We start from the raw sequence: 27,562 nt of genomic DNA on the forward strand, positions 1-27,562 counted from the left end.
CCCAAGCCAGTATGATAGAAGCTCCACACAGAGCAGGTTTGGCCAAGAAGACAGGCTCCCTTTCACCTGTCCCTCACCTCCCTGGGAGAGGCTGCCAGCATTTCTCAAGGCCGCCAGCTCTGTGTTGCAGAGGATATATTCCAGGCAAGTGCAGCTGAGGTGCTTGAGTCTTCCTTCCTCCAAGCCCACATTGTAGAATGGAGCCTTTCCCTGAAGTACAGCAGGCCGAGAATACGGGAAGCCTGGTCATAAGGCAGCAGTTCCATGCCATGAGAAACAAGAAAAGACCGGAGGCTGTTGTCTCTGTCCAGTTTGTAAAGTAGGTGTCACTCAGGGAAATTCTGGAGCAGTGGCTGAGAGATTTTGCCCAGGGGCAATAGGCAGTTCTTAAAGAATTGAGAACTCTGACATTATTAGAAATAGAGTGAAGTTTAAGCCTAAAGGTGTTTTTGAAAACAATGGAGTTTTGTAGTAAACAATTAAGAGGAGGCTAGTGGCTCCAAGAGAGCAATAAGCTAAACTGCAAACCAGCTAGTTCGCCAGAAAGAACCAGAAGAGACAGCTAGGAGTCCTCCAGTAATCAGAATAAATCTTAAAGACTGGCCTCAAAAACTAACCCTGCATTTCTCTGATGATTAGTGAAGTTCGGCATTTTTCATGTGTTTGCCATGTTTTTTTAAAGACTGGCCTCAAAAACTAACCCTGCATTTCTCTGATGATTAGTGAAGTTCAGCATTTTTCATGTTTGCCTTTTTTTTTTTTTGCTTTTTGCAAGTACACATGCTTTATTACTAGTTAGACTCTTTTTCGAGAAATGTCTATTCAGATCTTCAGCCCATGTTTTAATTGGAGTGGAGTTTTTTTTGTTGTTGTTGCATTGTATAAGTTCTTTATATATTTTGGATATCAATCCCTTATCAATATCATTTGCAAATATCTTCTCGCATTCAGTAGGTTGCCTTTTCTTTTTTGATGGTTTCCTTCGTTATACAAAAGCTTTTTGGATTAATAGTCTCATTTATTTTTTTGTTGCTCTTGCTCAAGGAAACACATCTGAAAATATATTTCTAATACCACTGTCAGAATGTATTGCCTATGTTTTCTTCTGAGAATTTTATGGTTCCGGATCTTACAATTAAGTCTTTAATAATCCATTTTGAGTTTATTTTTGCATATGGTGCAAGAAAGTGGTCTTTTTTTTTTTTTTTTTGCATATATCTGTCCAGTTTTCCTAACACCATTTATTGAGGAGACTATCCATTGTATATTTTTGCCTTTGTTATACTTTGATCATATCAGCATGAGTTTATTTCTGGGCTTTCTGTTCTGTTCCATTGATGTTTTTATGCCTATCCCTTCACTTTCAGTCTTTTGGTTATGAAATGAGTCTGTTGTAGGATACATATGTACAGGTCTTTAAAAAAAAAAAAAAAAATCCAGCCACCCTGTGTTTGGTAGATCTGCTCTATCCCAGTCTCCAGAGTAGCCTTATGTAGGTGTCCTGAGGAATCCAGTGGTACAGTCCTCCCGATCATCTGAGGCAGGTATTCTAGGGGTGCCTGTTGTAATTGGGCCATGATTGCTGCTGGCATGTCATTTGGTGGGGGTGACCTTCAACCTGACTGGCTTTGACCAGAGGTTGAGCCATTGTGACCCCATGGAGTGGGAGGTGCTTAAGTGAGGCTCTGGTGTGGTCTGAGGCCAGCCACCACTTATGTCAGGCTTGGGCTGCTTGGTAGGAGTTACGTTGCAAGCTAAGACTGGATGCCACTTGTACCAGGCTTGGTGGGAGCTAAAATGTGTTGAGGCTGGCCACCACTCGTGTGGAGCTTTTGGGAGATTGTAGTGTGCTCTGAGGAGGGCTGCTGCTTGTGTGGAGGGTCTGGAACTGCTCGAAGAGAATATGGACAGGTGAGCAAGTTGGGCATGGGGCAAGCAGTTAGGTTAACAGAGAACAGATTTTACACTCACCTGCTTCAGGACAGCTAGGTGCGAGAAGGGCACAACAAAGGAAGTGGTCCCCACCAGCGCATCCTTCCTGAGTCCCATTCCTTGCCCCTATATGGTCCTCTCCTTAGTCGATTTAATTCTTCCCAATATGACCCAGGTGCTTCTGTGCTAGAGCTTGGAGCGTGTTTGAGCCCTTTACCAATCTCCTGCTCTCCTTTGTCTCTCTTGACTGTAATTCCCATTGGTTTTCAAAACCAGATGTTATGGGGACTCTTCTTCCTGGCACAGATGTCCTGGGCTTGGGAGCTCCATGCGAGGCTAGGATCCCTCACTTCTCAGGGAGCACCTCCGTAGTCAAGCTATCCCTCCCATTTATAAATTGTCACGTGGTGGGTGTGATACCTGCCTGGACCAAGTCTGTGCCCCCCACCTGTATCAATATGACTTCTTTTTTATGTCCTTAGTTATAGGAATTCTGTTCAGATAGTCATTCAGGTGGTTCTCAGTTCTACAATTTAGTTGTAATTTTGATGTGTTCATGGGAGAAGGTGAGTCCAGGATTTACCTGCTCCGCCTCCTTATGTTAACTTTTTAATATTAAATTTTATAGAAGTATTATCAGGGAACTGAAAAACTCCAGATGCTAAGTGGTTAAAATGTAGCAACTTCACTACTTTAACATAATACAGAAAGAAGAGATGGATTCTTTTCTATTAGCAATGCGGCTTTGGTTAAAAAGTTGTTCCGGTGAAAAGAAGTTGTTCTTTGAGTCAGTACAGGCATACGTCATTTTACTGCACTTCACAGATGTTGTGGTTTACAAATCGAAGGCAAGAACCTCCATCAGCAAAAAATACTCCTGCTTTACTGCAATAATCGCGTGATTGTGGTGGTCAGGAAATGAACCCACAATATCTTCTAGGTATGCCTGTATTCACAGCCGTAACACTGATAGAGTACGCCAGCTTTTCTTATCTTCCAAAGCTGTCATGAAAATTATATTTACGAGTATGTTATATAAGCCCATATCTGAAAGGCTTGGGCTAAATGATTTGAATTTTTCAAATTTTAGGCAGCCTATATCATTAAATAATACCCTCAGCAGGGTTTGTTGTAATATCAGATAATCAAATCATTTCTCTAAATTTCTCTAAGAGGAATAAATATACTAAGAGGAATGAATCAGGACCACAGAAAACCTCTCATCAGTTCAGGCCATATTTGGTCATCAAATAAATTTTGGTGTCAAACTTAAAAACAAAACAAAACAAAACAAAACAATATCCACATCAAAAAAATTAAAATGAGATGTACTGTATATACAAATGAACCCAGCAACTGTAAAGTGTGATGCAAATATAGCTTCATATTATCAATTATTTAAAAAATAAAGCCTGTTAATATTTTATTTTAAAAACAGAAATTACATTAAAATAGATGTTTTTGGAGTATCAACATATAAAAAAATTGCAAGAACGTCCCCGATCTCCAAGGCTTAGAGAGCAGTTATCCAGCTGTAGTCTACTTTCCTGAATTTTCTCAGTTCTCTTTCTTCAGCTTTTGATAACTGATGTAAAATGTCTTCTCCCAGATCTGTGTTACTTGTATCCTGGACCTTTTCAGTAAAATCATTTTCTTCATCTGAATCGTCACTTTCTTTTTCTTCTTCCATATCTACTTCATCAGGAATTTCTTCAGCACTTTAAATAACAGAATAAAACATGCATTTACTATTAAATATATTTCTAAAAAAATAACTTTCTAATTTAAAACACTTATGTAGAAATATAATCATATATACAAGGTAGACAAAAAATTATCTAGTGCAGTTTAAAAATTATGGGCTATTCTTTTAATAAAAGAACAGGAATTTACAAAAGTGTAATTTTGAATTATATATCAAATCCTTTTAAGTACATACAAAAGATCTCTTTTCTAATGCTTATTTTTCAATGTGTTTTATTTACTTGACTTAATAATCCTATAGCCTTTAACTACATGGTAAAGCTAAAATAAAGAGTAATACAGTGGAATAATATTCTAATAAAGGATAACAAAAACCACCCTGTTTCCCAAGACAGAATATCTAAACATATGTTAAGAACTGCATTACCTCTTAGTCTCCTTTGACAGCAGCAATGAATTTATAAACATGGAGCATACAAAAGAAGCAGATGGCAGTACATGGGCTGGAGTGTGAAGAAGCTAGTGTAAAAAAAGAAAAAATAGAGTTTCATTTGAAAAGATTAAATGCCAAGAACCAAACACAACAGGCTTTCCCTACAGAAAAACCAAACCAAAAGAAAAATGTATTCCTACCTTCCTACATTTACACAAGCAACAACTCTTCCCCTCATCCCAGGCCAAATAATCCTATCATAAGTTTATGCTATTTGGTTTGGGTATTAAAGTTACACAGTACACAAATGATTATTCAAAAGTTATCTTACAGATTGATTGTATAAAAAGTCTAACTTAGGGTGCTAGTGTGCTTTTAATGTTACACATTGTTTGCCTTAATAATTACTTACCTCGCTAACTGCAGGTATGTTTTCTGTTAAGGGCAGTTGTACTAGTTCATTGTCCAAGGCTTCATTTAATTTTTCATCCTGCTGTTGCCTGTGCTTTCCCAATATGAAATAAAATGGCGTTGTTGGAAGACTTTCTTCTGCTAGTAGCTATAAGGATTTAAAACAAAGGGAAATGACTTTAATTAAAAAGAGGAACCGCCTTTGATTCCATTAGTACTATAGAACAAGTGTCTCCAACCCCTGGGCCTCGGTCTGGTACTGGTCTGTGGCCTGTTAAGAACCAAGCTGCACAGCAGGGGGTGAGCAGCGGGCTGGTGGGTCAGCCAAGCTTCATCTGTATTTGCAGCCGCTCCCCAACTAGCATCACCGCCTCAGCTCCACCTCAGATCATCAGGCATTAATTTTCATAGGAGCACCAGTCCCTGTTGCCAAAAAGGTTGAGGACTACTGCTATAGAGTCCTAAAAGGTCAAGAATGGAAGAAATTTAGAAGTTATCCAGTATGAGTCTTCATTTTGTATGTAAAGCCTGAAGCCTAGCAGCCCAATTACTAATGGAAAAGCTAACAGTGGACACTTAGATGACATAACAAAATACCCATTTATCACTGTTTCTCCCCCAAATTCCACAAAATGACAGCAAAGGGTTTTTCAAAACAGCATAAACCACAGTGAATGGGTGCAATTGTAACATATTGAAAGCTGAATTCTAAGCTGGCTGTGGGGAAAGCCAAGAAGCATCCCAATTTATACTGTGGAATCCTGTAAATGCTGAGGAATTGGTACTAATTGTAATGGTACCTCCGTAAAAGGCTAAAAAAACCCAGGTAGTCTGGCTGAAAGTCTACTTAGAGAGCACTCAGATTCACAGCTTGTTTCAGCCCCAACAGAAGGCTGGACGGATAGTCTTTGAAGAGTGAAACAAAAGCTTGTCTTTAGACTGGACTGCTTGGTGGGGGTAGAGTCTTCACAGTGATGGCAGCTTCACTGTACTTCAGAGAGGGTGCTTCTCAGAACACTGCCAGCCACGCTGACATCCTTTCAGGTTAAGAACTTAAAAGAATTTTATTTGGGCAATCTGACCAGCATAGGAAAAAATGACCTAAAAATAATGACATTAGAGATTTTCTTTAAATAGCTCATACAGTGGAGGCCAGAGAATAAGTTCTACTCAGTAGAGAACATCCAAATGGCTGTTTTGTGCATGCTCATTTAAAAATAAAAGCAGACAGCCAAGGTTCATCAGGTTCTGAAGAAAACCTCCAAAATTAAAGAGTCCAAAACAGACTGAAAACAAAAGTCTGATGACATCAACCATGCAGGAGAGAAAGGGAGGGAAAAAAATAGGTTAGATGGTAAAAATGAAGATATCTCCCAGAAAACAGGAGGAAAAAAATAAAAATATTTTAGCACCCCGTCTAGAAGGTCCAACATTAAATAACAGGTGTTCAGGGAGGGGGAGAAAAAAGAAGAAAACAAAGGCAAAGAAATAATTAACTTTTCCTTAGTTCTCTGATCAAAACCCTTCAAGAGGCTTCACATTTCCTGAGGAAAAGCCAAAGTCTTTTCATTCAGGCTGACTTTCACCACCCTATTTAAAATGGGGAGCAGTATCCCTTACCCACTTTTCCTCTATTCTTTCCCTCATAATTCTTATCACCTTCCAAAATACTATTTACATATTTCATGCTTGTTATTTATTCTTTGTATCTTCCTATTACACTATAAACACCACCACTTTAGAGACTTGACTATTTTGTTCACTGATGTATCCCAAGCATCTAGAACATAGTAGATGATCAACAAAAGGTTGCTGAATGAATTCAATGAGTGAAGGATCAAGAATAAGAATGGTATTGGACTTCTAGTAACACGGGAAGCTATAATATAAGAGGAAAATACCTTTGAAGTTCTAAGAGAAAATGGTTTTCAATCTAGAACTCTATACCCAACCAACCAATCAAGTGGGAGAGAATAAAAACATTTCCAAACATGGAAGGTCTTGAATTTACCTTCCATGCACTAACAGAATGTGCTTCACCAAAGCAAGGGAGTGACTGAAGGAGGAGGAAAACTGTGGGTTCTATTACAGTGGAGGTGAAGCAAATACCCTGAACGATGGTGAATGTCAACCTCAAGATGACTACTGTACACCAGCTTTATAGAACAACCAGTCCAGACTGAAGCAGGTCAGAAGACTCTTAGAAAGATTTCTTCAAGACTTAAAAGTGTAGCTAATATGTCTGAAAATACTGAGAAGAGTTGCACAACGTGAATAGAGTTTGGGATGAATTAGGTGGGAAGTAAATAGAAAACTAAGCAAAACTAAGAAAGAGGCAATTACTTACTCCAGAGAAAAAAAAGTTGGTCACAAAGGACAAACCAGTCTGTTATTATGTGGTTTGGCTATGAGTTGTGTTTACTAGGTTATAATGATGAACATGGACCGGACCAATTTTAGGATTCATCTATGTTGAAAAACTGGGGCAAAGGGGTGTGTGGGTGGGTGGGTGGGTGTGTGGGTGTGTGTGTGTGTGTGTGTGTGTGTGTGATGTGTATGTGTGGGGAGTGGTGGTGTGAAAAAGAGCTTTAACTTCAACAGATAAAATCTAAATCTGAAAAATCCAGAATTAGCAATATAAACATATTTCTCAGGGATATAGAACCAATGTAGGCAATGGCAGTGGTGATGAACAAGTTTTTCCTGAAAAGTCTTATAGAACCACTTGACTCTTTAAATCACAAACATTTCTTATTGTAATTTAAAATAAACTAAATTTAAAATAAACTAAAACTTTATTTTAAAAGAACAATATAACTCCAAAAGAGGCAAGCAGCTTTATAAATATGGTTTTAAATTCCATTTTAGGGTCATGTAAAACATTTTTCTCATAGCTGAGTTCTAAAAGATAACCTTATCTTTGTAGGGAGGCCGTGCAGTCTGTACCATGAGTGGCTAAAACATACCTGTTTGCTTGTCGGTGTGAGTTTCTCTTCAGGAGACTCTGTGCTGAATGTCAACAAACTCTGAAAAGAGAGATCGGTTAATGATGCAAAAGATAAATTGTAGAATGCAAATCTAAGAAAGATGTTAAAGTAAGAAAATGAGAAGGTCAACTTTTTGTCTTGATACATCAACATATATCTACTTAAAGAGCCTCAAAGGTGTGGGCAATGAAAGTGGCGCTCTCACACACACACTAGTAATTACTGCTGTCCTGAGCGTATTAGACAATTTCTGTTGGGACGTAATCCTTAATAAAACTATTCCACCTGTTTTGGGATGATGATTACTCTAACTCTAAAATATTAAAGCAACTGAAAATTACATTTACAGAATAATTACTTTTTTTGAGGATTGGTTACCTGTGATTTTGTTAGGAAGTAAAACTGGGATCTGTTCAGCCACTGGTAAGCTTCTGAAGTGAATGATTCAGGGACATCTCGTGGAACAAACACTCCCCACTGGACTTCCTCTCTACAGATATTCTTCTGAATATACAATGGCCTTGGCTCACTAGGTTTAAATACAAACACTAGAGGGAAAAAACAGACAAACAATAACATTTTGCCCACAAATGTTAGTTCTAACCTCAGGCGGATCACACTAATCTTGGGACTTATCCCACTGAGTAAATAACCCAGGTCATGATTATCTTAGGCTTTGATTCAACAAATATCTACTGGGCGCCTACTAAGTGCCAAGCATGTTAGGAATGAGAGCCATGAAGAGAAAGGGAATCCCAGCTCCAGAGGCCAGGGCCTACTGTGGAAGACAGACACCAAAATATTAATACAGTATTTTGTCCTAATTACTATAACAGATATGTAAAAGTGCTTCAAGATCACAGGAGGAACGATTAAAGCTTCTCAGAGAAATTAAGAATCATTCAATAAGGTGAAATCTCTTATATTTTGAAGGCCGAGTAGAAATTGGCACGTTGAAAAATGAGGGATGTAAGGGTGCTCTCCTAGAACTAAGTATGAATGCCTATATAACAAGGTACTAGAGCAAGAACTCAAGAAAGGGCAGTGCCTTAGGCAAAATGGCACCAAACACACATTTGATTTAAAGGAAAAGTATGACTCAGATTATTTTAAAGACGTTAAAAAGAAAATTCACTATCAAAGTAAAGTATGATCTGTACTTACAGTCTGAACCCACTGAAGACTGAGAGACTGCAGCAACATTCTCAGAATTAGAATCAGGTTCCATTACTCTAATATTTAATTTTGCGCTCCACTCCACTGGGGGAGAAAAAAAGCAATTCACTTTTAAGAAGAGATTTACCAAAAACTTTAAAAAAGTCATTTTAAGTAGGTAAGCTTAATCTGTATTAGGACAATCAATTGTATCGTTCTCAGGAAGAGAGATTTTACATTTCCAAATAACACACAGAGACACACTGAAGTTATCTGTGGAAGGCTGCATTAAAGCGAGGGGCAGGAAGCAGAAAAGTAAAGTATTCCTTCCACATTCTACACAATGGTTATTATTTCAGTGCAACTGCTGTCAGGTGCTTTTCAGCTGGTGCTAAACCTGGGCAAAATGTTAGCCAGAGTCACTGTAGAGAATATCAAAAAATGTTATCACACATATTCATTACTAAGCAACCACTATGCCTCCCAAACACATATTCGAATAAGTAAAACACAAATAAGTCCCTATCTGTTAGGAGGGCAACAGAAAGTCATAGGTACTGAAGACACTGGAAAAAGGTGAGGCTAATGTAAGTCTGTTTACTGACAATTAGGCACTTTATAAATAATCTAAGTCTATTACAGGCCTAGTCCTCCAAATTGTAGTGGTATAATGTACCATTTAAAAAATTACACATTCTCTGAGTAGAGACCTGAAGATGTAATCCAGAAGTCCTAACAGCCAAAGTTTAATGGCCACTTTCTACTTGCTTTGCCAAGTCACTATATAGTGAACAAGAAAAACTTACATGCACAACTGAGCAGATTCCAACAGCAAAGAATGCCATTTTCAGTAGCACCGAGAAGATACTTCGAACAAGTCAGTCTCCCAAAGCAAAGGTGCCTAGATTAAAACCAGAAGCAAGTTAACAGCGGTCGGTTCTATCACACTTAGTCACAAAGGACTGCACACTTCGGCAGTTTTATGCAATACAGATTTTTAGACAGGCACGTATGTTTTTGTTCATAATTATCTTGCAGAAAAAAGGGACTAAGTAAAAAAAGGTGTACGTAGATACGTTGTTTCTTAGTAAAACAGGTTTGATAACCAATTCTTTTCTCTAATATTTGCTGTGTGGTATAATAATTAAGATACATACAGAAAACATATGTGAAAAAAGTCATTTTAAAAGTTCTCTTTAACAATCATTTACCTCAAGAGGAAAGTTTGCAATATGAATTCTGAAGAAGGTTTTACAAAGTAAATTCAGAATCAGAAATGTTGGGGATTATAAACAATTTAATTAGCCATCTTCCTTTCCATCCCCAAATGCTATTACATGAAGTAAAATGGAAGATACTGCTGTTATTTTCCTTTGCCTTTCTTAGAAACAATGAAGTTTTAGCATACCATTGTTTCTATGAGAACACACAGAAGATAAACATTGTGTGAATCTACTGAGGTTTAAGTATAGCTTCTATTACGTAGTACAACCATAAATAAAAGTGAAATTATAAAGAATAAAAATCTGTAGTCCATGAATTAAATGTTAATCCTGATTTCAGAAATGGGTAAATCATAGCACATGGTTGACATGCAAAGAATTTTTAGCTTCCCAGCACTCTGGTTAGCTACCTTTAGAGAAAGCATAAATTATTACTAAAGTTTATGTAGAAAGACATTTAAATTTTAAAAAAGTACTTTCTACTCCCAAATTATTTACCTACCTTATTTTCCCAGCTCGTTGACAAAATGTACATTTAAGTTCCCATGTCTCTGAGTCCCATATTGTAACAATTTCCTCAAAACTAACTGCTAGTAAAGAGCCATCTTCAGAGAAACAACAGTCAGTTGCTTGGTATTTGTGGTAACTTCCCACAAAGTCACAGGTCCAGCCAACAGCTTTTTCTGTGTAAATACAGACCACAGGGTTCATAAGTAGTATAGATAACATTTTGGGGAAATTATAAGCAATAAGGATTAAGAAAGAAATAAACACAAGAAAAACCCCTGCTCCTCAAAATTTTAGTTAGAAGTGCTACAAGGCATTGACTGATTTGAAATTTATGCCTCTTCGTGGAGGCCTTGACCTCCCTCTAGTGGAACAGTGAAAGGACTACCTACAAAAACCTTTTTTACTGTACTCTCGCAAAATGGAATGATCAGCACATATCAAGAATGTCATAAAGTCCTGATTTGGTTAAAAATGTAAAAATATATACTATAGAATTAAATGTAAAAAAAAATATCCTATAGAATTAAACGAGGTATAAAATGTCCTCCCAGAATGGGTACAATTCATGAGATAAAAATATATCAATTCTTAAAATTGTGCACTCCTTAGAAATACTATATTTAATTAACTTACTGTATATATCAGAATCATCTGTTAATATCCATACTTTGAAGTGACCATCTTTACTAGCTGTAACCAAGGTGGGGTTTTCAGATTTTTCTGCATTCCCGAAACAGAGAGCCGTGATGTGGTCTTCATGTGGCATGTTAACCTTTGTATTAAGAACAAACCTAGTAGGAAAGAAATCACCAATTTATTCTTACACCAGGACAACATAATATACTGTCATTTAAGAATTTCTTACATATTGAAACTTTTACAATAGAATCTTTTAAGGAGCAACTAATATATTATCACCTAGAATGCAAAGAATCGAGTGCCCTATTCTCTAACAGCCAGAGTGTAAAAAGTTCTAACACTTTATCTGTCTTTGTGTAACTTATGTAATATAGAGATGATTATGTATATGGTCACTTACTGGTACAAAATGAGTATAAAACAGAGGTCAACAAAAAATGATACTTGAAAGCCTACTGTACTAAACTCAGTAGGAAAGTTGTATAGAACATAGCTGCCTCACTACTTTTGAAAATAAGAATGGAACAACTATGAAAACTCCTACTTTTGGCAAGAAAATATAGGAAGAAAACTACTCAAACTGCCCTGGACAATATTTAATATTTATAATTATCCAAACTACCTCTCGAAGCTTGTTTCCAGCTTGACAGGGCACATCTGTGAATGAAAGACAATCGATGCTAGCACTGTGTTCTTTGAAGAACATCAAGGGAAGATAGTGTTGTGGTTTTTAAAAAGTTCAGGTTACAAGAGGGATGACTGGAAATCCCTCTGGACTGTTTCCTCATGGACAACAGGTTTAAGTTAGTGTTCTTGCAAAGATTACTAAGACACTGGGTACTAAAGCACTAAGCTAGTTCTTGGCTCATGGCAAGGACTTGATAAATGGCTATTATAGCCATGGTATGAGAAACTAGTGGGCTCCTTATTTAATGTAAACACATGTTACACTACATTACACCTCCGTGGTCTACCACTGCCATTTTTCCAAAGAAGGTAGTATAATGTTAATAAAAGAGCAAAGGAACTTAAGACATATGGATTCTAATCCTAAATTTGCCTGGAATTACACATTATGTCCTTGGAGATGTCACTTTTCCATGTCTTCTCATTTATGCAATGAGACGTCATTTTAACTTGGACGATACCAGTGTTTTCTCAGAGCAGAAAGTTTAAAGGCTTTATTAGATGAGTAACATCTTCATTTCTCTAAATCTAAAACTTAGCAAAATAAAACATCTTAAAGACCAACAATTGAAATCATAAAATATTTTCTACTTTGAAATTATATGGCTATATAAGTAGTTATTACCCTTGAGTTTTCTTATTATATGTCCACAATTTCATTTGCAATTCAAGCTCAGTTTCCTTTTCTTGACGTTGTTCCACCGTTGCAAGCCAGTTACCATAGCAGCCAAATGCAGCCTTTGTTAGCTCAATTTGGATAAGACCGTAATCATTGATATATTCTTGCTGTACAATATCTAACTGATGGGTTTAAAAAAAATCCAAAATGTTTATTAATGTAAATACATAAATGTTAAAGCATTCAAGGAATGATAATTAACCACATCACACGTAACTAAGATCTACAGTCACAGATGTTTAGATAAAGGGAAAAATTAAGTAATAGTTATGGACATCAAACCTGCTCTTAAAAACATGGAGTACACTATACAGTACTAAATCAGTGGTGATTATTCTTCAATGACCTTGAATAGTAGATATGACTATGACCCATTTATATGCTACAACAGAACCTTTAGTTTATAGTAATGCTTTTCTCTTATTCCTGAGAACAAACAACTTTACAAAAATTCTCAAGACTAGATTCCACATCACTAGAAACATGAAGAGAAAAAATAAAACCTACAATTTTTAAGAAGTGAAAAAATATAGAAATGTTGTGAGTAGGCCAGCATTTTAATTAAAGTTCTTTCTTTTATCCCATTTCCTTGTCTATTTACTAAACATATATTAAGTGCCTACTATTTCCAGGCACTGTAGTAGCAATGTACACAAATCAGTAAGTTTCCTTTCTCTGAGGGGTTTAAAAGTGATGGAGAGAAAGAGGTAAGTGTTACAGCTCCTCTGATAGCAATCCATGAGTACTGTGGGGAACAAAGGAAAAAATGGGAAGTCTGGATTGCATTTATCAGGCTTACAGGAAGCATTCCTCTTTACACATTGAAAATTTTATCTTCAGTATGTTTACAGGACACTGGGTTCACCACAAAGAAGAGGCGTATTTGTATTGTCAACCAGAGATTCTCATTTCCTATCCTTGTGACTCAAAGGCACAGATATGTGACAGATGTAGTCTAAAACAAAATAAAATAGACAAAGGAAGCTGCACAAGAGTGCCATCTGGCTTTCATGTAGACTTAGTCTGCAACTGGGGCCTTAATAGAATTATGATGTAAACAACTGATAGTACTGACTGTTCGAGTAAGCACAGGCATAGGATCTTGTTTTAGAAGCCACTAAATAAGTCACTTGATGCTGGTGGTGCTGTAAAAAACTTTCATTAGTCTTAAGGCTAGTTAATGAATCAAAATCTTACATTGTACAACTGTTTATCACTCTGGAGAGAATAAAACTGCAAGTGGCCAGGTTTTCCATTCAAAACCAAAGCTTTAGTTTTTGGATCAATCATCAAACCAGTAAAGATATTGCTGTCTGCAAAAGAAGTGATAAACAATAGCTGAAATCAGACAAATATTTACTTTAAAAATACATAATTCCAAATTCACTGTTTTGCAATACCTTTAACTAGACCTTGAATTACTGCGGATGCTTCAAGGTTTCGGTGAATGACTATTATCTCTGTGGGTAAAAAAAAAAAAAATAGTGACACATAAATAGTTCAGAACTTAAAGTTAGAAAAAACTTGAATTTATATTATATTTCCCTGAGTATGTTTAATTTACTTGGAGTGTTTCTAGAAAATCCGGAATATATTTTCTGAATTAACCAAAAAGTTTGGGGTGGAGATAGGGGGCTTTTCTATTAGAGTCTCTAGGTTTTATGAGTTGTGCCTATGAGTACATTTTAAGTGTTAATTCAGAAACTTAAACACCTTGAAAGAGACAGATAATTTACTTTGAAATGTCACTAATGGATTGCGCACAGTTACGTTCTATTTTGAAGGGAAAGGAGGCCATGGGCTGTGGGGTCTACATCCAGGCTGAGTACTAACAGGATGAGCAAAAGTTATGGAGAACACAAGGCCGCCTCCATTTCTGTTGGAATCTACAGGACTCTCACACTAAGATAATGGCTATCTCAAAGAAGAATCTCTGTGTTCTTTTTAAAATGCCATTGTATCGTGAAAGCATAGATACGTACTTCAAAACCCTTTTGTTACTTCCCCAAATCATTCTACATGAAAAGGTTTTGAAATATAAATGGCACAACAAAACCCAACAACATTTAGCTCTGTATTTTCGTAACAATTCTGAAAATGATGAATTCTGGTGGCATCTAAAGGGGTGAGAAAAAGAGGAGGAATGGAAGGGAAAAAAATGTTCATTAAATTTGATGCTATTCTTAATTAGTTTGAGGTCTCTTATTTTTTATTCCCTACAGATGCTAGGTAATTTAGGCATTAAACAAATATTTCCTCGCAACAACAAAGTGAGACGTACTATTATCAGAGTGAGAAGTACAGAACAAATCCCCTGCCGGTGAGACTGCGATATGCTCAATAGTAGCTCCTAAACGGGGGAGGAACTCCTTATTTTTCTCTGTTGCATCACGCCACTCTACAAGGACAGATTCACGACCACCACTCAGCAGACTGGTGCCTTCTCATCCAGCCAGCAAATGAAAGGACAGTATTTGGGGGAGAAAAATAGAAATGAAAATATAATTAACATCTTATTTTCCTGTCATATTAAAGAAATAAACTATTTTTAAAAATAAACAAAAAATGTGTCTTCATATTTTTTAATATACTCTCAAGACAAAAGATTTAAACATCATTGGTTCAGGAATTCTCCTTTCCAGTAGTATCGGACTAGTCTGTTGCTGACCAACTCTTCTGCTGGTAACAAGAAAAACTGAATGAAACAAACATCCTCTAGGTCCAAATGGCTTCACTGGTGAGTTTTTCTAAATACTTAAGGAAAAAATAAACCTGTTTTCACTCTTCCAAGTAACAAAAAAGAAAGAACACTTCCCAATTTGTTTCACAAGATGAGCATAATCCTATATTAAAACTAGCACATCATAAGAAAATTACAAGCTGGTTTCATGACAGATGAAAATTCCCAAACAAAATACTATCAGCAAGCTGAATCCAATGATATCTTAAAAAGATAAGGATAAGACAACATTGCAGTTAGTTTACTACAGAAATATGAGGTTATTTTAACATTTAAAAAAATAAAACAATTTAATTATGGAATAAATTTGTAGAATTAAGGGAAATCATGAGTTATCTTAATAGATGCAAAAAAAAAACAACCAACCAAAAAAACCCTCAAAACCCTAAAGAAAATTTATAGCAAAAATCATTTTAAGTGGTAAAATACTGAAAACCTTTCCCCTGTGACAGGGATCATTATCACTTTTATTCAGAGTAACTGGAGGTCCCAGTGCACTGGAATGAGACAAAGACTTAAAGATTGGAAAGAAGAAAATAATTATTTTAGAGTTCACACACAGCATGACTGGGTTCAAAACACAACCAAATAGTTTGTACTGTTCATATTTACCTTGACTTATAAAACAGTTCTCAAAACAACTATAATTTGTATTTTGTTTTATACAGATAACTAATTTTTTTCTTCTATGAACTGTCTTATACCTATACAGGGTCAATACTGATATTTCACTGACAATCATGTACTATATTTAACTATAACTTCTCATTTGTAAATATTCACGACTTAAAATATAAAATCAAGACTTTAACTCCCTAACAGCCAAGATTAACTGCAGTACCTTCTACACCAAAGCTCTGGCTCAGGGGAGGGACACTTTGTATTCCTTCTTTGAGTGCCAACTAATCCAACTATTTATTCCTTCTTCCCCAAATCTCACCTAAAAAGGTCAATACTGAATGTCCAAGGGCTTAAGGGTAAGAAAGGCCCCCAGAGAAATCTGTGGCTGCCAACTAGTATGAGAAGAGATGGATAATGTTAACAGAAAAGTCATAGTGACAATAAATATTAATTGATCTTAACCTTGACTTGGGCAGGGGCCACAGCAGAGAAAAACTTGAGGAGGAAGGGCAGGAAAAATGACCTTAGGTTAGGAGAGAACAAAGGCATTGCCAGAACATTACATATGTATGTACATATGGCGGTCATACATGCACTCATTTGTATTTTTGGGGGTTGGGCTGGGGAGGAGGGTAGAGAAGAGGAGCCTATACCTTTTATGTGCAGCATTAATATCCCCTTCCTTTTCTTTCTATTCTAAATTCCCACGTCACAACTGTACTCCCGCTGTACTACTTTAAGTGTGTTGAGCCTCACCCCCATATACCAGTCACTGTTCCCCAAATTCAAAGCACAAATAGGGTGAAGATGCCTCTTACTACTTCCCGAGGCTCCAGAAGTTAAGCCCAAGTAGCCCTGTAATGATCCAGAGCACAAGATATTATCTAAGACTTGTCCTGGTGGTCTTTAGATGACTTACAGAAAGAAAAATCACTTTCTCCAGGCATATACTCTTCTCTAGTATCCAGCTCCCTTTTATCAAGGCCAGTCAAAATAATAGTGACCTAACTTTCACCATATAAGCGTGAGGGTTCTAAAAGTAACCAAAGACAACGTACTCCTCTAAATTTCTGTTAAAGTTCATCCTATTTTCAAGGAGGTATTTTTACTCACTATAGCCACTCTCTTATGCCACTTAAATGGAACAAAGGTCTGAATTAAAATAAAATAGTAAATGTGAAGGAGGCAATCTAACAGTGAAAACATAAGCTTTTGAATTAGACCTATGTTTAAACCTCACTTACTAGCCATGTGACCTTAGGCAAGTTAGTTCTCAACTACAAATCTCATTTTCATCTACAAAATGAGAATAATGATACCCATTTTATAGAGTTAAGTGAGATAATGCAGGTTAAGCACCAGCATAGCACAGTCATTTGCTCCTGATGAACTGTAGCTACACTTATGGACAACAAACACTCAGCCACACAGACATTCATTTAAAAAAAAGTATTATAACTTAAATAGGTTCTTTCTTAATAAGAGAGACTATATCACAGCTGTACAGGATACTCTGAAAGGCTTTGAAACTTAAAGTATATGGTATTGTGCTGAGCAATGCCCAAAACAAAGGGTGATATACAAGAGTTTAAAATTCATTTGGTTCATGCAATTCTAAATATTTCACATTATAAATACAGTGAATTAAAATACTTGATTCACATACTTCAAAAGTTCATTTTAATTATTAAACTTGTACTTACCTGTCACTGAAAAAGCCAAATCCATAACCATATCATGGTGCCAATGTAGACATGTATATGTGTATTTCTTATTATCATCAAAATTCCTCCTACAGGAGAAAATAAAAAAATTGAATTTCACCCAAGTTCTAAGTTAGAAAAATAATGGTATGCCAAATATAATATAATGAACATAATATATGCCCAAAATAATCATGATATCAAGCTTATAGATCTTAATATGTAAAAAGTACATTTTCTATTTCTACAAACAACTGGACATTGAAGTGCCCTACAGGTATTTAGGTATTCCCTATTTCCACTTTTACTTCGAGGCTGACAAAAAAATTGTCTTCAATAAAACTATAGGCAAAACCCAATTTTTCACTCTCCCTAAAAGCCCAAGGTTAGAAATCCTAAAATAGTTGTCTATTCCATGAAGAACAGAATGATATAAAAAAGGAACAATGTCAGCAAAGACTAATCTCTACTGTCAGCAGTGGCTCTTCAGTGTTATCCTTTTTCCCAGACCCAGAGGAAGCCCTGTTCTACAGGACTAATACAAAATAGTATATAAGTGATCACCATGCTTTTCATGAGTTAACTGACCAAAGACGAATTTTGCCATCCTTGTGACCAGTTGCTATGCAGTCTTCCTTTGGGTGGCATGCTACACATGTAAAATTGTTCTTAGCATGTTTCTTATTTCTTGATGATGATAAAGTAAACCTAAAAGAAAAAAATTTTTTCTTGATTATTAGTCTCTTGGTAAGTGGTGATGTAGTTAAGTAAAAGAAATTTCCCAGCCTTATCAACCAAAACTGGAGAGCTCTCAGAATTCACTGATTATAAATGAAGAATTTTTAAAAAAATTGTGATCAAAAATCAAGAATTTCAGTTTGTAAACATTTATTAATATACAATGTATGCCTCATGTGACTAACATTCTACCATACAACTTGTCTGTTTAGGCCACTGACACTGAAATATAGAAAAGACAGTCCTTTTAGTGGCTTTTTGCCTTGACAAAGTTTGTTCAAATTTTTTGGTGAAGCTAAGTTTTAGCATGAGATCTGCACAAGCCTAAGAAATTATTATCTGAGACAATTGGCTAATGTGTGCAAAGATGTCAGGAGCCTCCTTATACTGCAAAGAAAACAAATGCTGATATTGACAGGGTAAAAAGGAAGAGGTGACAGTGTCACTTGAAGAGTGACTACTCATGCTTAGCACTAGTCTTTTTAAACATGTTATCTCATTCATCCTTACAACTCTATTAGGAAGATATTATCTCCATTTAAAATATATGTTAATTTGAGGTACATCAAAGTTCAAATGGACTAATTTCGACTCATTTTAGATCCAGGTATTCCAATGCCTATGTTCATTCCTACAGCTATAATATAGCAACGATGATTAATTACCTGGGGAAGCCTTTCCAAATTAAATCCAATTTCGACACAAATCTGCACACTAAAATCTAGGTGTACAAAGGGTTTTGGCTAGAAAGTCTCCCCACGTTTTTGTGACTCATGATTCCTCAACCCTATCCATTGCGGGTTAAAAACTGGAATCTAAAAAACAAAGTAAACATAATGATGGCTGCCAGAAGGGAGGGGATTGGGGGCTGGGTGAACCAGGTGAAGGGATTAAGAAGTACAAATTGGCAGTTACAAAATAGTCATAGGGATGTAAAGTACAGCATAGGGAATATAGTCAATAATATTGTAATAACTATGTGTGGTATCAGGTGGGTACTAGACTTAGGGACCACTCTGTAAGTTACATAAATGTCTAACCACCATGTAAACCTGAAACTAATGACATTCAATAGTCAACTGTAACTGAAAAATAAAAATAAATTTTTAAAATGTGGCATAGTAATATTTGTCTTACAAAGCCATGCCACAGATCAAATAAAATGTCAAAGTCTGCCATAAGCCATAAATTAAAAATATAGTATTATAATTAATAGCTGACACTTATTAAATGTTACTAGGTATCAGGCCAAAAAAACCCCAATAACAAAAAAACTCTATTATCTTGTAGTTTCAAAGCATTTGTAACATGAAACTACTCAACAACTTTGGATCACAGATATGAGAATAAAATGAAATTATAAAAAACTCTTGAGTAAATAAAATAATGCTATCAAAAAGGAATTCTTACCTTGATGTTTTTTTCTTTTTAAAAAAATAAACCGATAAGTAAAAGTCCCGTACTGCAGCAACATATTCTCCCTGGTATTTCAAAGAGAAGATAACATTCACAAAAAAAGTTAACACTCTTTAAAAAGAAATATTCTCATCACAAAATCTAATACAACAAAATGGCTGAGTAGGTAAATGCTGTGCTCCCTTTCTCCCATGACCACCTCAAAATACGACTGAACTATAGAACCACCATCATTGAGAATTGCCTGAAGTCTAGCTGAACAGAAGTCCTATAATGAAGGACATCTAGAGGAAGCCACAAGACTGGCAGGAGGGGCGGAGATGCGGAATGGGCTAGTCCCACACCCATATGTGGCAGGTAAAAATCAGGAGGGATATCTGAGCTGCACAGGTCCCCCCTGAGGACTGAAGGGGTCCCAGTCTCATACCAGGCTGCCTGGCCCAGGGTTCCAGTGCCAGGAAGAAAACTCCCCATAACTTCTGGCTGTGAAAACCAGTGGAGATTGTGGTTGCTGTAGTTTCAGGCATTTCTTTAGTCTGGCTTCAGAGTAAGGACTGGAGAGGCAGGGTTCTCCTAGACAGAAGTGCGGCAGAGCCACTGTCCCTCTGTTGAGTTCTCCCCTCATTCAGCATGCACATGCAGGCATGTGCTATAGCTGGGTCTCCAACCTGGCTAACATTATTCACCTTGCCCTGGCAATTCTCTGAGACCCTGTCGCACTCAACTTGTTGGCCCACCCAAGCCTCGTCCAGTGGCTTTTCCATACAAACGACCTGTCTTGGCTCATGCTGTGGACTTTCCTAAAATGCCTTAAAGGTTCATAAACCCCAAACAAGCAGCATTTGGCCTTGCTGTGCCCTGTACTTCTTACTAGTGGCAGCTGGCCTGTTTGCAGCTTAGCCTCTCCAAGGCACCTCCGAGAGCAGCACAAGTGGCCAACATCTGCATATCACCTTGTAGCTTACAACAAGTGGCTCTGGGCAGGGCACAGGCAGTGGCTGACCTTGGCCTGCACCAGAGCCCCTCTCAAGAGGCCCCAGAACCAACACGTGGGGCGGCCAGCTTCAGACCATAGCAGAGCATCACTCAATGACCTCTACAAATGACATATCCAAAGGGCAGACTTGGCAGGCACCAAAGCCCTGCTAAAGTGAATCCTGTTCTATGGGGTCAGCCCCTGTACAATAGTTCCTCCACTGCAGTAACTCCCAGTCCTCACAATCAATCAGCCTGAGGGTCAATCCCTCTCATTGGTGTGCAAACAACAACCAAAGCTCAACTGCAACAGGGCCCACACGACCCACACAAAGGACACACCTGGAGCACCCACGTGACCATGGAGACTGTGCCACTGGGACCCACAGTATACCTACTACATATGGCTATTCTACTAAAACTAGAAGACACAGCAGCTTTACCTAATACATAGAAACAAACACAGGGATGTGGCCAGAATGGGGAGACAAAGAAACATGTCCCAAATGAAAGAACAGAACAAAGCTTCAGAAAAAGAGCTAAACAAAATGGAGGCAAGCAACCAACCACATGCAGAGTTCAAAACACTGGCTATAAGGATGCTCAATGAACTCAGGGGAAGAGTAGATGAACACAGTGAGAACTTTAACAAAGTGATAAAAAACATAAAAGTGGAGACAGAAAACATAAAAAAGAACCAGTCAGGAATGAAAAATACAGTAATTGAAATGAAGGGAATCAACACTAGATTAGATGAAGCGGAGGATCAAATCAGTGATTTGGAAGATAAGGTAGCAGAAAATTACAATGAGAACAGCAAAAAGAAAAAAGAATCCAAAAATACGAAGATAGCTTAAGGGGCCTCTGGGACAACATCAAGTGTACCAACATTCATATCATAGGGATGCTAGAAAGAGAAGAGAGAGATCAAGGAATTAAAAACATATTTGAAGAAATAATGACAGAAAACTTCCCTAACCTGGTGAAGGAAATAGACACACAAGCCCAGGAGTGCGCGTCCCACACAAGATGAACCCAAAGAAACACATATCAAGCCACATCATAATTAAAATGCTAAAGGTTAAAGACTGAGAGAAAAGCTTAAAAGCAGAGAAAAGCAGTTAGTTACCTAACAAGGGAGCTCCCATAAGGCTGTCAGCTGATTTCTTAACAGAAACTTTGCAAGTCAGAAGATTGGTACAAAGCATTCAAAGTAATGAAGAGCAAGGACCTACAACCAAGATTACCCTACCCAGCAAAGTTATCACTTAGATAGAGTTCAAGGACAGATAAAGAGCTTCCCAGACAAGAAAAAGCTAAAGGAGTTCACCAATACCAAACCAATATTACAAGAAATGTTAAAGGGACTTCTTTAAGAAGGGGGAAAAATAACATAAAATGAATAATAAAATGACAATAATTACATATCAACAATTACTTTTCATGTAAATGCATTAAATGCTCCAATGAAAAGACAGAGGGCTGAATGTATAAGAAAACAAGACCCTTACATATGCTACCTACAGGAGACTTACTTTAGATTGAAAGACACAGACTGAAAGTAAAAGGATGGAAAAAGATATTCCATGAAAATGAAAATGAAAAAAAAAAAGAAATTGGGGTAGCAATACTTATACCAGACGAAACAGACTTTAAAACAAAAGCTATAACAAGAGACAAAGAAGGACACACTAATTCCACTTCTGGGTATTTATCTGAAGAAACCTAAAACATTAATTCAAAAAGAAATATGCATTCATATATACAGCACTATTTATAATAGCCAAGATATGAAAGCAACCTAAGTGTCCATCAATAGATGAGTGGATAAAGAGTTGGTATATATACATAATGGAATATTACTTAGCCATAAAAAAGAATGAAATCTTGCCATTTGTGACAGCATGAATACACCTAGAGGGTTTTATGCTAAGTGAAATAAGTCAGACAGAGAAAGATGAATACCATATAATTTCGCTTAAATGCGGAACTTAAAAAACAAAATAAATAAATAAAACAGATACAGAGAATGTTTTGATGGCTGTCATATTGGGGAGGGTTATGGGGCATGTGAAAAAGGGTAAGGGATTAAGAAGTACAAACTGGTAGTTACAAAGTAGTCATGGGGATGTAAAGTATAACATAAAGGATACGGGTAATAATATAATAACTATCTATTTATGGTGTCAGATGGGTTATCGATTGGTGTAATCACTTCATAAGTTATATAGATGTCTGTCTAAGCACTATGCTGTACACCTGAAACTAATATATTGTATGACAACTGTAATTGAAGAATAAAGTTATTTTAAAAAATGCTGTTCCAAAGTCGGGGACAGAATATATTAAGAGGAAAAAAATTTAATATAGCAATAATTTTTTTGCCTATTAAGAGTATATTAAGATATTACTGTTCTATAGAAAGGGTAATCCTACTTTTAAAATAATCATAGAAAATTAAAAGATGAACTGAGGTCCTAAATCCTAAAACTAGGCTATCTAGCATCAAGTATAATGATTTAAATTTTTCTATTAAGGCATAATTTATGCACAATAAAATGCAATGTTTTACATGTGTGTATATCCATGTAACCACCACCACAGTCAAGAGTTAGGACATTTTCTTCACCTCTGGAATGTTCCCTTGTTCCAGTAATTCCCCAATGCCCCATCCCTGCCAGCAACTACTGATTTCTATCACCATAGTTTACTTCTTTGCGTATTACAGACGTCAAAAGTATAGAATCGTACAGTAAATACTTTTTCGTGTCTGAACTCTTTAGCTCAATATCACCTTTTTGAGATTCACCCATGTATCTTTACATGTATCATTAGTTCCTTTTCATTATGAAGCAGCATTCCAATGAATGAATATACTGTATATCACAAATAGTTTATTCTCTTGTTGATGAACATTTGGATTATTTCTATTTTGGAGCTATTGTGAGCATTAATCATTCCTGTACATGTCATTTTGTGGTTATATTCTTCTCCACTTAGGAGTGGAATTGTTAGGTCACGAAAAAACTATATGTTTAACTTTGCTCCATATTTTGCCAACACTAGGTACTGTCAGTTTTTTAAATGTTAACTGTTCAGGTGAATATGAAGTGGTATCTCACTGTGATTTTAATGTGCATTAGAATGATGACTATAAGGCTGAAGAATGATTTTATGAAGAGTTTTTTTCTACTCTAAGAAATTAACCCTTTTCAAAACAAAGCCAAAATAATGCTACAAAATTAAAGAAACATGTTGCCATATTAACATCTAGGGCCTTTTGGTGGTACTCGATTTTAATAAAGTGACTATTAATAGGGGATGGCTAAATAAATTATGGTTTAAATATCATAAATCATTTCTGATGAACATTTAAGTACACACTCATGCTACGATGTTAAGTGAAAAAAATAAAAGAGCCTTCAGACACTAATTTAGTTCGGGAAAAGTTGTTTTATATATGTTTAGAAAAAAGTCTAAAAAAGATTCCTCAAATATTATCACTGGTGATAATTAATTCCTTCATTATTATTTTCCTATAATTTCAAAATTTCCTATAATGGGCGTATTAATTAGACAGGGAGGTTGTATTTTCTAGACACATGGTCTAAACTGAAAAGATTTAAGTGGCTTTTACATGTGATAGACTAGGAAATACAGCATAAATGCCAAAACACTGATAAGTTTTATACAATTAGAGGCTTCGCAAGAGCAATAAGACAATATACAAAATTAGGATGGCCCTAAAAATCTATGCCATCAACACATGCTAAAGTAGTGGAACAGACTTCTTAGTTACTAACAAAAATATTGTAACTCAAGGCAAAATCAAATCACTATAACAGAAAATGTTTGGAGGAAAGACTGCAGGCAAGAGATTTTATGTACAAAAAAAAAAAGATCAACAAAACAAGTTTACCTCATTTCCAAAGGCAATGCACTTGGGTGACTGGTTTACATAATCCAAAACAAAGGAGACCTCCTCAGCTTCTACTTCTTGGCTTGATGATTTTGGCAGTTTCACTGAAACCAGCTGAAATATATCTAGCCAAAAATATTTATATTAATATAAAGCCTCCCTAGTAAAAGTAAAGACATGCGTTCATTCATATGAAACTGTTAACCAGTACTCTAGTATTAATTTGATGTCAAGATAATAATTCTATGCTATCTTGAACAAAATGTTCCTTTTGAACTCTTCATTTGAATATACAAGTTTAAATGAAGTCTAATTTCATAACTCATATACATACATGCTCCATAGATATAGAAATAGAAATCAATGGATATTACTGGTACACTGAGATTTAAAATGGAGATGGAATAGGCATTGGTGAACCAAACAGCAAAAAGCAACAAAGCATCTGCGAGAGTTTTTAGAAATGCTATGGACTTGCCACACATTCATAGAATAAATCTTTTTCTGTAATATTGACACACTTCTTCTCTTTACATCCCATTTAAAAAATTTCTCTGAGAGGGGAAACTGCTATATTTCACTATGCTCTATCTTTAGCCTCCTAGATTTAATGAATATAAAATTCTCTAACACATGGATCTACCGTTTTCCGCCAGCTCATTATATGCTCTGAACTCTTGATTTTTCTAGCTTTATCAGTCATCTCAAATTTTACATGCCCAAATCCCGAACTCTCACTTTACTTTCTAAACTTAGTCTTCCCCCACATTGCCTACTGTGGGAAATGGCACTGCCATTTACCCAGTTGCTTAGATGAAGTCCTCGAGTCATCTTTGACTTCTCTCTCTTACTTACATCAAGCCATCAGCAAACCCTGTTGGCCGTATCTTCAAAAGATACCCAGAATTTTATCCCTTCTCACCACCTCTGCCACTACCACCTAGTCTAAAGCTATGTTCATGTGTCAGATCCTAAGTGTTAGGAGCAATAACCTGTTAATAGTTCTTTCTACTTCCACTGTTGTCCCTCTTTAGCCTATACTCAACACAGAAAGTAGTGATTCTTTTACAACTGAGTCAGATCATGTCATTCTTTTGCTCAAAATCTTTCAATGACTTTTTATCTACTTAGAGTAAAAGCCAAAGTCCTTCCAATGGCTCATAAGGCTCTATATTATCTATTCTCACTTAGCTCACTCTAATCCAGCCTCCCTGCTATTCCTCAAACATGCCAGGAATGCTCTAGAATATGCATCTCCAATATGGCTCATATCTTATTCTCCTCCCAGGACCTTCACTGACCACTTCTTTAATATGTATTCCTCCAGTGTTGCTGATTCTCCTCCCTGATATATTTTTCTCTAGAATACCTTTCATCTTATTGTATCACATGACTGTTCTATTCTAGTCAGCCTACTGTTGGGATTTATTGTCTGTTTTGTTCTCTACAAGCAGAATAGTATTTGAATAGTAGGTGGTCAATTAGCTGTTGAATGAATTAATTACAGGCAGTGAAGAAATGACACCATAAAAGATAATGTATAAATAAAAGATTAATTTGTGTTTAAACCAGAGAAGCATATTTCAATGATTTATACAATTTTCTATCAGAGACTCTGGTTTTGAACTGATGAACAAAGATGAAACAAATGAAAAAAGGACATATATTTATATAAAGTTGACCCTTGAACAACATGGAGTTTAAGGGTTATATCCCCTGAGCAGTTGAAAATCCATGTATAACTTTTGACTCTCCCAAAACTTAACTTCTAATAGCCTATTGTTGACCAGAAGCCTTAACAATAATATAAAGGTTAACACATATTGTGTGTATATATTTAATACTGTAGTCTTAAATAAACTAGAGAAAAGAAAATATTAAGAAAATCATAAGGAGATGAAAATACAGTTACAATATTTATTGAAAAAAATCTGTAAGTGGACACACACAGTTCAAACCCACTTTGTTCAAGAGTCAAATGAATATTTTGAGACACTAGTCACACAGAATCTTCTAAAGCCTGTTTCACATTTTTATGTAACAGATAAGTAAATTTTTACATGCTGAGTGCCCGTGATGTGCCAAAGTACTGCAGAATAATGCTAGATCACAGCATAAATAAAATTTGGATTAGATTATAGCATCTGAAGTTTCCACAGTTGGAACCTTGGTCAAAAGGCTGACGACCAAGATCTTTACTTTAGATCAGTAGTTTGCTACCCTGGCTTACACATTAGACTCAAGTGGGTACTATTTCAGTAAACAATTATGCCTCACCACAGAGAATCTTAACATTTTAAGTTCCTTGGAGTGATTCCAAAGTGCAAGCAGTGTTAAGAATCACTGGTTTCACTGATATAGATAAAAAGTTTTGTTTCTGCTATTGGCAAATACCCTTCCAGTTGAGGAATCATGGGTGAGTATGAAGAATGCTTATCAAATGTGTGTGATGAGAGAATCACCTGGGAGATAGATACTAACAATGCAGATTGCTAGACTAAATCTCAGACGTAGTTAATCAACTGTCGGTCAGGGAGATTAGGAATCTGAATTTTTAGTAAGCATGTGGATAAATGTTAAAAATCCACATATTCATCTACAAAATAGAACCTACATAGCTAGGAGAGTTACCTTGAAAGTAGTCATGTGGGAAGGCAACTTAATTATTTTAGAATGTTGCCATTTCCAGAACAATTTTTGGAATGTCCTTTATAGATGATTTATGGACTATGTAAGAAAAATGAAACTTACTACTTTTTGTTATCTCATATCACATTTTTGATAAGATACAATATTATTAACAGACTTGGCATCAAATGACTTTTAGCTTAAAAAAAAAATTTAGCTTTCATAGATTAGACTATTCTCAGGTTATTTAAAAATTCATGGGATATAATAATTGATTAATGTTCCAGCCAAAGAAACCCCAAACAAAACCATAAAACAAACATACAACACTATGGAAGGATTCCCGTAGCTAATGAGCCATAAACCAATCTAGCTGACTGACTTGTAACCACCTTAAAGCTGCTTTGTACTTTGAATTCTGAATACAATATTTTATGGAAGACACCACAAGGTGCAGTGGTG

General features: G+C 36.2%; 1 protein-coding gene across 1 annotated transcript in view; it reads right to left on the bottom strand.

Annotated features, from left to right (window-relative positions):
- Positions 1-3,297: 3,297 nt before the first annotated feature.
- The window catches only part of WDR75 (WD repeat domain 75), a 34,261-nt gene continuing 9,996 nt past the window's right edge, over positions 3,298-27,562 (bottom strand). The window contains exons 5-21 of the mRNA XM_011356258.2: positions 24,473-24,597; positions 19,573-19,643; positions 18,013-18,132; positions 17,425-17,513; positions 14,642-14,800; positions 13,761-13,820; positions 13,558-13,673; positions 12,307-12,482; positions 10,989-11,146; positions 10,348-10,528; positions 9,429-9,523; positions 8,632-8,727; positions 7,846-8,015; positions 7,447-7,506; positions 4,482-4,628; positions 4,064-4,155; positions 3,298-3,650 (exon numbers count right to left, since the gene is read on the bottom strand). Of these exons, the coding sequence (XP_011354560.1) occupies positions 3,446-3,650; positions 4,064-4,155; positions 4,482-4,628; positions 7,447-7,506; positions 7,846-8,015; positions 8,632-8,727; positions 9,429-9,523; positions 10,348-10,528; positions 10,989-11,146; positions 12,307-12,482; positions 13,558-13,673; positions 13,761-13,820; positions 14,642-14,800; positions 17,425-17,513; positions 18,013-18,132; positions 19,573-19,643; positions 24,473-24,597 (2,120 nt within the window). The 3' untranslated portion in view covers positions 3,298-3,445. The remainder of the gene's footprint in view (positions 3,651-4,063; positions 4,156-4,481; positions 4,629-7,446; positions 7,507-7,845; positions 8,016-8,631; positions 8,728-9,428; positions 9,524-10,347; positions 10,529-10,988; positions 11,147-12,306; positions 12,483-13,557; positions 13,674-13,760; positions 13,821-14,641; positions 14,801-17,424; positions 17,514-18,012; positions 18,133-19,572; positions 19,644-24,472; positions 24,598-27,562) is intronic.

This window comes from Pteropus vampyrus, unplaced genomic scaffold (assembly GCF_000151845.1).
Source record: "Pteropus vampyrus isolate Shadow unplaced genomic scaffold, Pvam_2.0 Scaffold2, whole genome shotgun sequence".
Taxonomy (NCBI): domain Eukaryota; kingdom Metazoa; phylum Chordata; class Mammalia; order Chiroptera; family Pteropodidae; genus Pteropus; species Pteropus vampyrus.